At 51.0% G+C, this 12,981-nt stretch overlaps 1 protein-coding gene across 1 annotated transcript; it reads left to right on the forward strand.

Annotated features, from left to right (window-relative positions):
• Nucleotides 1-7: 7 nt before the first annotated feature.
• On the forward strand, nt 8-2,618 carry TPBGL (trophoblast glycoprotein like; the record flags this gene model as incomplete). Its single annotated transcript, XM_014468235.1, has 1 exon — nt 8-2,618. A coding segment is annotated over one exon (1,083 nt), but the record flags the coding sequence as incomplete, so codon positions are not given.
• Between the last annotated feature and the right edge of the window lie 10,363 nt (nt 2,619-12,981).

Below are 12,981 nucleotides of genomic sequence, written 5' to 3' on the forward strand. Positions count from 1 at the left end.
TGCGCTAAGCCAGCCCGCCGCGCCCTGTCCCTTCCAGTGCTACTGCTTCGGCAGCCCCCAGCTGCTGTTGCGCTGCGCGTCGGGCGCAGAGCTCCGGCAGCCACCCCGGGACGTGCCGCCCGACGCGCGCAACCTCACCATCGTGGGCGCCAACCTGACGGTGCTGCGCGCGGCCGCCTTCGCCGGCGAGGACGCGGATGGGGAGGAGGGGGCGGCGGGCGGCGTGCGCCTACCGTTCCTGACGGCGCTGCGCCTCACGCACAACAACATCGAGGTGGTGGAGGACGGCGCCTTCGACGGGCTGCCCAGTCTGGCGGCGCTCGACCTGAGCCATAACCCGCTGCGCGCCCTGGGCGCCGGCGCTTTCCGCGGGCTGCGGGCGCTGAGCTCGCTGCAGCTCAACCACGCGCTGGTGCGGGGCGGCCCCGCGCTGCTGGCCGCGCTCAACGCCGCGCTCGCCCCGCTGGACGAGCTGCGCCTCCTGGGCCTGGCGGGCAACGCGCTGAGCCGCCTGCCGCCCGCCGCGCTGCTCCGGCCGCGCCTCGAGCAGCTGGACGCGCGCCTCAATGCGCTGGCCGGCCTGGGCCCCGACGACCTGCGCGCTCTGGAGCGCGATGGCGGCCTGCCCGCGCCGCGCTTGCTGCTGGCCGACAACCCCCTGCGCTGCGGCTGCGCCGCGCGCCCCCTGCTGGCCTGGCTGCGTAACGCCACGGAGCGCGTCCCCGACGCGCGGCGCCTGCGATGCGCCTCCCCGAGGCAGCTGCAAGACCGGCCTTTCCTGGACCTGGACGAGGCGCGGCTGCGCTGCGCTGACCGCGACGCCGAAGATGTAGAGCTCGCCGGCCCGGAGCTGGAAGCCTCCTATGTCTTCTTCGGGCTGGTGCTGGCGCTCATCGGCCTCATCTTCTTAATGGTGCTCTACCTGAACCGCCGGGGCATCCAGCGCTGGATGCGCAACTTGCGCGAGGCCTGCCGGGACCAGATGGAGGGCTACCACTACCGCTACGAACAGGACGCTGACCCGCGCCGCGTGCCAGTCCCAGCCGCCCCCGCCGGCTCCCGAGCCACTTCCCCGAGCTCGGGACTCTGAGCTTCACTTGTTGGGGGTGCCCCTGCCAACTGATGACTTTACTGGGGCCACCTGGCCCGAAGGAGTGGGTATGAGACACTTGCGAGCTTGAGGCTTTTGAGACCTGTCCCTGACCTGCCTGAAACCTTTGGATTCTGGCATCACCACCCCCTTCCCTCCCACACCCATGGAAACCCCAAGCTGTACCCCTCTTCCCAGCCTCTGAGAGCTCTTACCATCAAAGACCCAGAGATGCCCTTCTGATTCCAGAAGCCCTACCCACTCATCCCAGGCTCCAGACCCAGCAACCTCCCTCCCCCTTTTAAGACGCACCCAGACACCTTCTCCTAAAATCCCAAAGCCCTGAGATTGCTTCCACCACCCTCGTCTTTGAGCCCTGACCTTTCAGTGGGAAACATCACCCTAGACTTCAAGGACCCCCATCTCCAGCTTGGAGCCCTCAGTTCCCTTCCCAGAGCTGGGGCCCTCGCACCCCATTCTGGTCTCAGAAGCAGAGCACTCCCACGGAAAGGCTTTGGTGGACTTGGAGCCTTTCTTCTCATACCAGAGCTCTGAGCCCTCCGTCCTGCATAGAGACCCACACCTCCGGGCTCTAAGGGTGGGGCACCCTCCCCCAATCAGAGGCTGTATTTCATACCACCCACCACCTCACTCTGGCTCAGACCCCCATTCCTTGGGGCTTGGGGCTCAGCTCCGTTGGTCTCTCCCACCCCAGGGAGGGGCACACCCTGTTACAGCCTTAGTGTGGAGCTGATCTCTAGCCTTTCCCCCCAGAGCTCTGATCCCCCCGTATTCAGTGCTTGGCCCAATCTCAAACTCTCAGCTCTTTACCCTGATCTGAGTTTCATCCCCCTGCCCAAGTCTTAGGCTCTCAATTCCCCCACACACCCATAGCTTGCACTCGGTACCAACTCCTGCCACTCACTAGGCCAGCGTCCAGTGAGGAATCCATCCCTGGCATGTGCCCACTGGACACACCCTAAATGAGCTCTCCAGCACTGCAAGACAGGAGCAGGTGCCCCAACCATGCTAGCAGCTCCCCACGGGGAAAGGAGGGTCCTGGGGCTGTGAAGTCAGGCCTCAGAACCAGGGTCACCCACCCGCCGTGGCCTCAGAGAGGGGTCAGGACAGGGGCTCTGAAGGGCTGGGAGCCCATATGCTCTTTCCCATCCATCTAGCTCTTCTCCACTAAGGATTCCTTGCTGCCACGCAACATCCCCCACCCCTTCTGGAAGAGTAGGGGAGGTCTCACCTCCCATCTCAGGCACAAGCCCTTCTGTTCAGGGTCAGAGCCTCGGCGCCCTGCCTTCTGCATGATCCCAAAGCACAATCGGTGAGTGGGGAGGGGGCTGCCTCTCCCTGACTCCCACCCCCTTGGTCAGGCAGAACGGCTGGCCTGTGCTGCTGCCGCACACAGGAAGTCGCGCTCCTTCGGCATACCGGCTTGAGGCCTGCCTTCCCACCCCTACCCAAGAAATCTAGAAATCCCTTGGGCCGTTTTCTATAAAGTCTGCAATAACCTCTGATACTCTGCTCTTGTAAGTGGTGCCATATCATTCGGGCTGACCTTGGGGCACTTGGAGGGGGGTGGGGGGACACTTGGAGGGCATTTGGGACCTCCCTAAGGTGCGGTGACCTTTGGTTTCTTCTCCTGGGCTGTGGGGAAAGAAATGGGACCGACTGCACATAGCAGGGTTGAAGCCAGGCACATAGACTTCCCATGGGATGGCACTGCTCTCCAAACCAGTCTGTTTTTATCCTCTGAGATGGGGTCATACACAGCCAGGTTGGGATCCTAAGCTTCCTCTACATCCTGTTACCCTTTCACTCCTCATCACAGCAGTGGTGGGGGGGGAGGGGGGGCTTTGTCGGGGAGATAGAGTTGGACTGACAAATGCTGGCATCAGATGAGGCTGCCAGGGAGGAAATGCAGCCACAGAGAACTGAGGCAGTTAATTCAGTCAGGAAAAAGGATGGATCATTGTTTGCTGCTTTGGCGTCATCCCCTCTTGACGAATCACCTGATTCTCCCTCATATCCCTGTCACGCCACAATCTCCTGGCTGGAGGGGTGAGAACTCCTTCGTATGCAAGAGGCCGAGAGGAGAAGCAGCCTAGAGGTGGGGGTGGATGAAATGACCCCTGAGGTATGTGGAGCAAGAAGGCAGGTGGGTTCTGGGCCAGTAGGGTCAGGCCAGGAGGCTTAACTCCTGCCTCATGGTGCCCGTGCTGGGTTATCTCACATTTAGGAGATCAGAGCCCTAGAACCACATGGTAGAAGCCCAGCACGCTGGCGTTTCAGAACTTTAGGGCCACATCATCCTAGAAAGGGTGCCTTCTAAACATTGAAAAGGACCTCAGAGATAAGGTAGGAGCCACTCCTAAGCCAGTGGTTCTCAACCTTCCTAATGCCACAACCCTTTAATACAGTTCCTCATGTTATGGTGACCCCCAATTTCATTGTTACAAATTGAACATAGTTAAAGCATAGTGATTAATCACCAAAACAATATGTAATTATATATGTGTTTTCCAATGGTCTTAGGCGACCCCTGTGAAAGGGTTGTTCGACCCCCAAAGGGGTCGGGACCCACAGGTTGAGAACCGCTGTCCTAAGCCATCTCACCAAGGAACACCCTCTCTTGATAAAGTGCTCACTCTCTCTCTTCCTGGGAGTGTCCCTTTCATTGCCAGAGGAATCTGCCTGGGACTTCCCCACAGTCCAGTCGCAGCTTTGCCTTGGGGCAGGAGCGCAGCTCACCCTAGATTAGCTCTTTACAGAGTCAGAGACAGTGCACGAGACCTTATCTCCTCCCAGCAAATCCACTACCCCGGTCATTCTGCGTGAGAAGGGATTACATTCCCTGGAAGCATTCCCATCTGTCAATGACCTTCAGAGGGTGCTCTGCCAATCCTCCAGGACAAAGAAGTAGGGGTGTCTCTAACATGGTTCAAGAACTGTCTTTAACAGGTCACCTCCCCAGTTCCAAAGACGTGCCCTCTGGTAATGGAGCCAAAATCTGCAGTAAGACCTGGCAAGTAAAACATGCTATTAGCTGTGGGTTCATCGTCAGCAAGAATCTTGGAGAGTTTCACGTGAGAGCTGCTGCTAAGCTAAGTATCAAATCGATAGTTGTCAAAAATTAACTGATTGAGTGCCAGTCGATATTTAACCTTCGTGCCCATTAAATGCTATCTCTAGGCTGCCACCCTTCTTGCGGTCTGTTAGTGGCCTTTGGTCTTAGGAGACTACCAACAGGTCCCCAGGGGCCCCAGCCCTTCCTCCTCTGCAAATCCAGCCATGCACTCAGCCTCTACCAGTCCAGACAAGCTAACGACCCTGCGGAGAAGTCTTAGTTAATCAAGGTTTAGAGAAAAGAAGTCCCAGGACACTGAAAGCTCAGAGTAAGAACCCCTGACTCAACCCAGGGAGACTTCTTCCAGGAAATCACATTTGAATGGGGCGCAAAAGGATGGGTAGGAGTTTGCAGAACAGAGAACGCTCAGAAGTTGTCAGCGTGTGCAAAGGCCTGCAGGCAGGAATATTTTATTAGTCTGAGAATTGGGAGACCATTCATGGCTGGGAGGATGCCTGTGGGCAAGAGGGATCTGCGTCCCCCACATTCTCCACTGGGCCGTAGTAGAGGGACTCCCACCTTCCAAGAAGGCAAGGAAGCGGAGTCGGGTGACATGTGGGACAGGAGACCTCCATGGTGCCTCTTACTGGTTCCTTCTGCCCTTCCTTTTTGTGGCAGACCTCATGCTGGGCACTGGAAGCATGGAGAGGAATCGGAACTAAGTAGTGCCTACAGGAGGCAGATGGGCCAGGGGATAAGGAGCCCAGAAGACACCTTATAAGGAAAGGTGAGATGGAGGCATCTGCCCTGCCCTGACACCCTGATGCCACCCACCTGCTTCAGACCCCCTCTCATCCGTGCCAGGGCCCCCACGGAATGGCTACGTGCTGGGAGTGCTGCTGGATATGAGATGGGCAGGAGACTGCAGGGGACGGACTGCAGGGGAAGATTCCGTCCAGGATGTCCCCTGAGAGAGCAGGCACGGTAGAGAGCAGGAGAGGGAGAGAAAAGGTGTGTCGCTGTCGCAATGTGACAGACATAAATCAGCTCTGCACTGTGAGGAACATGTCAGACTCCCCAGCGTTCTGTGACCCTGTAAACAATGTGAAACTTCCTTTCAGAAACACAGGGAGCCGTCTCCTTGAGGGGTTCATTTCCGTGACCCCATTCCTCTCCATGCCCCTCCGGTCTGGGGTGGGAACCAGCAAGGGCCCAGCTGGAGTCCAGAGGGTGGGCTTTCGGTCTGAAACCTGTCCCTTGGTACTTAATCAGAAATATCTCCTGAGATCTCACTGGGCGCTGGGTGCTGGGGATTCAGCAGGGAACACAGCAGAGCCGGCTCCTGCCATCCTGGGCCAGCCCAACTCTGACCTTGGACATCCCCGCCCGTCTCTGGCTCCATGTTCCTTCTGTCCCGGCGGGGGCGGGGCTTGTGACCTCCGGAGGCACCGCCTGCTCTCACTGGAGTCCATCTCCTTCTTCATTAAGTCTCCGCCTGGCAGACTCATGGCCCTAATTTATGGGCATGGCCTTTTCCGGACTGGGAGAAGTGACGGGGGCAGTTAATATTCCTGGGTAATGCGCTCGGCTCCTTCAGAATGCCCTCCTCCACCCCGCCCCGCTCCCTCACTGCCCCACCTTCTTCTCTCAGGGATGCCTCAAGGCCGTTTACTCAGGGCTGGCCAGTCCCACGCAGACCCCCTCAACTAACCTGTCCTGGTGCCGGTGGGGAAACTGAGGCCCAGAAAGCCCAGCAGCCCTCCTCCAGGTCACACAGGACGTCAGGAGCAAAGCAGAGCCAGAGCCCAGGATGCTCCCTGGGGGCATCCCTGCCCTGCGCTGGTCTGTCTGGCCCCGGGCTGCCTCACCTCCTAACTCTGTGCCCACACCCCTGTGGTCATTGCCTCCTGCAGCCAGACCGAGGCGGTGGTGGCCTGGAGATGGGAAAAGGAAGCAAACAAGGAAGGGGTGGGAGGACTCCGCAGCCTCCATCAGCAGCCACCAGCAGGCAGAAACCCGCCCCAGCCTCCTGCAGGCAGAAACCCTGCTGGGGGACCCTTCTTCATGGAAAGGCATCTCTACCTCTGCCTGAGAGGGGAAAGGGGTTTGTTCTGGACCCCCAATCTCTGAGGTCCCAGGCATAAGACTCCTTCCTCAGCCTCTTGTCTCACTGAGTAGCGGCTGAGGTGGGGCAGAGCCTGCTCCTGCCCTCAGTAAAGATGGGGTCACTGTGATCATGGAAGCACACCAGCGGTCCCGAACTAAGGTGACCATCCACGCTAGGAAGCCTTGGAGGGTGGAAGGGGTCACTGTTAATAATTACACGGGGACAAGGATAAGCTAGGACTGTGCCAGGCTGGTGGGCCCTGGACTCCAGTGACTTTTTAAAAGACTTGGAAAAGAAAAAGTGCTAGACCAGCTGGTCTGCCAGCACTATATAACTAATACACTCCCTGCCCTTCACCCTGTCCTCCAGCCTCACTGAACAGCATCTTTTTAAAAATATATTTTTATTGATTTCAGAGGGGAAGGGAGAGGGAGAGAGATGCAGAAACAGCAATGATGAGAGAGTCAGTCATCGGCTGCCTCCCGCCCGCCCCACACTGGGGATCAAGCCTGCAACTTGGGCATGTGCCCTGACCGGGAATTGAACCATGACTTCCTGGTTCACGGGTCGACACTCAACCACTGAGCCACGCGGCCAGGCCAACAGCATGTTTTTTAAAAATATAGTTTTATTGATTTTTAGAGAGAGAGAAAAAAAGGGAATGGGAAAGAGAAACAATGCAAGAGGGAAACATCAATCAGCTGCCTCCTGCGTACCCCCCTCCCGCCCCTACTGGGGATCGAGTCTGCAATCCAGGCATGTGTCCTGACTAGGAATCAAACCGACAATCTTTTGGGATCCGAGATGACGCCCAACCAACTGAGCCACACCGACCAGGGCCACTACACAGCATCTACACACGATCCTCCAGCCACACCAAACTGCTCCCGTTTCAGTAACTGAGCCGGGTATTCCAAGCCCCATGCTTTTGCTTACATAGGACACTCTGCCTGCGATGCCTTCCTCCCACCCAGAGCATCAGGGCAGCTCAAGAGTCCCTCTGCTTCCCTTACCTCACCCTCTGGTTCCTGCCACTGTACTCCCAACCCACCTTTTATTCGTCCTCATTGGTTTTCTGGCCCATTTTCCACACCAGACCAGACACTCCTCCCAGGGGCCCCGTTCCCTCTCTTTCATGTCCCCAGTCCTGGCTCACAGACAAGATTTGTGAGCACTGTCCCTGCCCCACAGAAATCCACAGCACAGGGGAGACGCATCATGCAGGGCTTGTGGCCTCCTGCTGCTGCATATCAGATGCTCATTCCCTTTGACTCCCACAATCTCCCCCCTCACTGAACTGAGGTTCCAGTTACATAAGATGCCTGCATGGCCAGCTCCTTGTTGCTGCTGCTCAATCGTGTGAGAAAACAGGGGGAAAAATGCAGCTTTAGAATATGTAATCATGCAAAACATAATTTATCTTTAGCTTTCTTGACTTTGACTTTTTAATACAATTATAGCTTTCTGGCTCCTCCATTTGGCATACTCGTCCAGAGTCCTGTCTGATCCACTTGCACCACTGGCTCAACCTGGGTTCCTTGCCGCCAGGGAACTGCAGCGACATCTGTTGGCCGAGTGGTGTAGAAGCCGAACCAGTTTTAACTTTTCTTTGCGTCCATGCGCCACCTGCTGGTTAAGGTGGGGAAGTGCCTTCTTTCCTTCAGTCACCATCCATTCAGCAAGTATTTTAAATGCCTATGTGCCAAGCACGATGCTAGAAAGAAGCTGAGGACACAGTATTGAAGAAAAATGACAATAAAATAATAATAGTAATAAATAACACGGACATGCTTACTATGTGCCAGGAATTGTGCTAGGCACTTAAGACATATTAACCCATTTTAGCCTGATGACAGTTCTATGAAGTAGGTATTATTATTTCCACTTTACAAATGAAGAAACTAAGACACATAAAGATGAGTAATTTGTCAAGACCCTCTAATAAGAGGCCACGTTAGGCTTAGAACCCAGAGCCATGTGCTTGTAAACAAGTAAATAAACAAACAATACACTTCTTAGAAGGGAAATAAACAGAGTGATGGGAGAGTGGAGGGTGTCCTTTGAATGTCCTGAGAAGGTGGTTCACCCTAAAGAATGGGAAGGAACCTGCAAGAAAAGATCAGTCTAGGCTGAAGGAACAGTGAGTGCAGTTTCTTCTTTGAGACTGAATGTTCAAATATCGAAAGGGAAGCAAGTCCTGGCCATCCTACCCCCAAATACCTCTCCAATTGGCCCTTCTTCTGCTTCCCCACCTGGTCCCAGGCTCTACATCTCTCAGCTGGATTCCTGCCCCAGTTCCTCTCTGGTCCCTCTGCCTCTAGCCGCCTGCTCTAATCCATCCTCCACAATGCAGCAGAGTAATCCTAAAAATGCATGAATCTGATCCCTTTGACTGCCTTGCTTAAAACCTGGTCCACTGGCTTCTGGATAAAAACCAAGCTCTTTGGACTGACTGTCTGTAACCACCCTCACCATGGCCATGGTCTGGTCCTATCTCCTGCCCGCGCTTCTGGTTCCCTTCATCGCAGTTACACAAAAGCCCTAACAATTCCCCGGGGGCCCCAGGTCGTCTCCCAGGTGCCTTCCCTTCTACCTGGAATGTCCAGAGCCTCTCCTCCCCTGCCCAACTCCTTCTCATCCTTCAGAACTCAGTTGCAGCAATCCCTCCTCTAGGAAGCCTGCCTTCTTCCCATCTCAGCCATCCCAGATGAACGTGAGGACCCCTCCTCAGTGCTCTCATGGCAAGCCATGAGTTCATGTCAGCCCCATCTCCAACATCCCTCAACAGCAATTCCAAACCTTTGTTGTCATGCCTTATCCTCCTGTGAATCTGTGAGCTCCTTGAAGGAAGGGATTGTCTTATTTATCTTCGTGTCTTCAAGGCCCAGCCTAATCCCCAGCAAATGGTACATGCCCAGTAAATACTGTTCGCAGTTTGGGAGCTATAAATTGTTTAGTTTCTTTTTTGCCCCCTCCCCTTTGGCTTTTTTTTATTGAGACACATATTTGCATAGAGCAAACTCCACTCTTTTTGGCTTACAGTTGATGTGGACAATCAAGATATGGAACAGTTCCACCCTGGCCGGGTGGCTTAGTTGGTCAGAGCATCATCCTTTTGGTGTACAGACACTCCAACCAACTGAGCCACACCTGCCAGGGCTGTATTGGCTTTCGTCGGAATGTAACTTTTCACTTATTGTGGGGGTGGAACTACTAAGTCTTATAGTATGTTTTCTTTCAATTTTTTGTTGAGTTTATTGGGGTAATATTGGTTAATAAACTTATATCGGCTTGGGTGTACAAGTCTACAGTACAAATTCATAAGAAACTGCCAAACTATTTTCCAAAGTGTCTGTACCACAGCATAGAGAATATAGTCAATAATATTGTGATGACTATGTATGATGCCAGAAGGGTGCTAGATTTATCACTTAATAAGGTATATAAATGTTGAATCATTATGTTGTGTACCTGAAACTAATATTATATGTCATCTGTAATTGAAAAATAAATTTTTAAGAAAGTGTCTTACCATTTTGCATCACCTCCATGAGCATTCCGGTTCTTTCTCACCAAGCACAATTTATTGAAAAGACAACAATTGAACTGCCTTTGTACCTTTTTGGAAAATCAATTGACAGTATATGTGTAGGTCTATTTCTGGATTTTGGATTTAGTTTCATCAATGTATGTGTCTATTCATTCATGACTACTATACTTTATTGATTACTGTAGCTTCATAGTAAATCTTGAGACCAAGTAGTGAAGAATTCAAACTTTGTTCCTCCTTTTAAAAATTGCTTGGCCCTAGCTAGTTTGGCTCAGTGGATAGAGCGTCGGCCTGCAAACTAAAGGGTTCGGGGTTCGATTCTGGTCAAGGGCACCTGCCTGGGTTGTGGGCTCTATCCCCAGTAGGGGGCATACAGAAGGCAGCCGATCAATGATTCTCATCATTGATGTTTCTCTTTCTCCCTCTCCCTTCCTCTCCGAAATCAATTTTATAAAATTGCTTGGCTAGTCTAGTTTCTTTAGCTTTTTATATAAATTTTAGAATCAGCATGTCTATGTCTACAAAAAATAAATAAATCCCGTAGAGATCTTGATTTAGATTGCATTGAATTCATAGTCAGTTCGGAGAGAATTGGTATGTTAACAATATTGAATCTTCCAATCCATGAACATAGTACATGTCTCAATTTGCTTAGGTCATCTCTGATTTCTTTTCTCAACATCTTGTACTTTAGAGATGTGCACCGAGATTATGACCATATTTTTTTATATTTATACCTAAATATTTCTATTTTGATGCTAGTATCTTTTTATTGGCATTATCTTTTTTATTTCATTTTCCAGTTGTTTGATGTTACTGTACAGAAGTATAATTATTTTTGTATATTGATCATGTATCCTGCAACCTATATAAACTCACTTATTAGTTCTAGTAGCTCTTTTTTTATATATATATAACCACATTGTCTGTGAATAGAGATCACTTTATTTCTTCCTTTATAATCCGTAGACCTTTTATATCTTTTTCTTGCCTCTTTGCACTGGCTAGGACCATCAGGAGGATGTTAAAATGAGTGCTGAGAACTATCATCCTAGCCTTGGAGGAGAAGCATTTGGTCTTTCACCATTAAGTATGGTGTTAGCTGTGGGTGTTTTGTAGATGCCTGTTATCAGATTAAGAAAATTTGGAGTTTTTAAAATGAATGGATATTGAATTTTGTCAAATGTCATTTCTGCATCTATTGAAATAATTTAACTGTATCCCATAAATTTAGTTATTTGTGTTTTTATTTTCACTTAATTCACAATACTTTCTAATTTTTCTTATTTTTTCTCTGACCCATTTAAAAATGTGTTACTTAATTTCCCAGTATATGTGAATTTTCCAGGTCTTTTCTGTTATTTGTTTCTAGTTCACTTAATTCTGTTATTGTCAGGAAACATTTTTTGTTGTTGTTAATCCTCACCCAAGGATATTTTTTCCATTGATACTTAGAGAGAATGGAAGGGAGGGGTAGAAACAGAGAGAAACATCGATGTGAGAGAGACACATCAATTGGTTCTAATAGCTACTCAAAAATTTGTCTAATAATTCCAGCATCTAAGTCATCTTAGAGTTGGCGTATGTTGATTTTATTTCCCCTTGAGAAGTGGTCATATTTTTCTGGTTCTTTGTATGTTGAATAACGTTAGATTGTATCCTAGACATTGTGTAGACTCAGTCCTATTATAATCCTTTATAGGATGTTGATTTTGTTGTTTATAGAGGCAATAAACTAATTTAGGTTCAGACCCTAAGTCTATCTCATCTTCTCTTGGTGGTGGTTCTAATTTCAGCACAAATCCACAAGAGAAAAGAGAAAAGAAAGGGAAATTTACCCCACACAAATTACTTCTCCACATTTTGACTCCTCAACACCATCTTCCTGCTTATGTTTAATTTTCAGTCAGTAGGTAGTTGTTTTGTATTTTTTATCCAGAGTTTTATGTAATCAGTAGGAGAGAGAAGCTATAGTGGACTTACTCTGTCTTGCCCAGAATTTGAAACTCCTACCCAGTTTATTTTGATTTGCTAGAGTCTTAAAAAGCTAGACAAATGAAGTCCCAAAGCATCAAGAAGAGAGTGACAGCAGGAGAAAAGCTCAGAGCTGAGAGGAAATAAATACTTCTCCCACGTTTACAGTCCTGGTTAGAGGTGAGGGCCTCCTCCTAACTTGTGATACCCAGACCAATGGGATTATTTCCGTTTTCTGGATGAGAAGAGTAAGAAAGAGCTGGCGATTTGCCTATTTGGGCTCCAATCTAATCCCCGGACCTCCTTCTGCTCTGTACCGCATGCAGGGCACTGACCATTACAAACTACATTTCCAAAGATTCCTTGGCAATTAGCTTTAATTAGATCACACCAATAAGAGGCACACTCATGACATTGGAGGGCTGGAGGAGAGACCAGAATATTTCTCCCACTCTCTCTGCTTCAGGCAGCAATAGCTGTGTTTTTGGGGTCTAGATTCCTCAGATACCCTTTCCCGCAATGTCCCCACTGCGCTGCCCTGGTTCCTCAGCCCCGTGACGCCACCTCCCCTCCCTATCCTTCCACCCTACTAGTGGTTGTGGTTTCTCGTTTACCTGGTCTCGGGGTTGCCTCACATGCCTTTTACCCTTTCAACTCTCACAACACTTTTATAACCAGTTTCTTCTGTTAAGTTCCTGCTACGGAAATACCGGTTTACGTTCTGTTTATCTGGACTCGGGCGGATACTCCCCATGCGGTAGGCAGAAAGAAAACTCCGGCTCAGGTCTCCTGGTTCACAGGTCAGTGTCTCCCTGCTGCCCTTCTCTGGTCGAAAGGGAGCATCGGGAAACAGACCACCTTCTGGCCAACCCGGAGGGCAAGGCCTTGATCTAAGTTGCACATTATTTTACAGGAATGTAAGATTTCGATTTTCATATATTATCCATTTTCCAGGACAGCTGTCTCATATTCATCAGCATCTTCCTTTGGTGTTAATCCAGGAGATGATCGTTTAGAATCTTTCGCACCTGTGTCCCCACTCCTCCCAGGGGTCCTTCTGGAACAGGCCGACAGGGTAAGTTGTGAGAAACTGAAGGGACTTCGTGAAGACCGCAAAGAGCTGGAGATGTGAACTGTACAAGATTCAGGCCTGGGACTGAGCAAGACCCCAGCTGTAGCGATCG

This window comes from Myotis lucifugus, unplaced genomic scaffold (genome assembly GCF_000147115.1).
Source record: "Myotis lucifugus unplaced genomic scaffold, Myoluc2.0 scaffold_437, whole genome shotgun sequence".
Lineage (NCBI taxonomy): Eukaryota > Metazoa > Chordata > Mammalia > Chiroptera > Vespertilionidae > Myotis > Myotis lucifugus.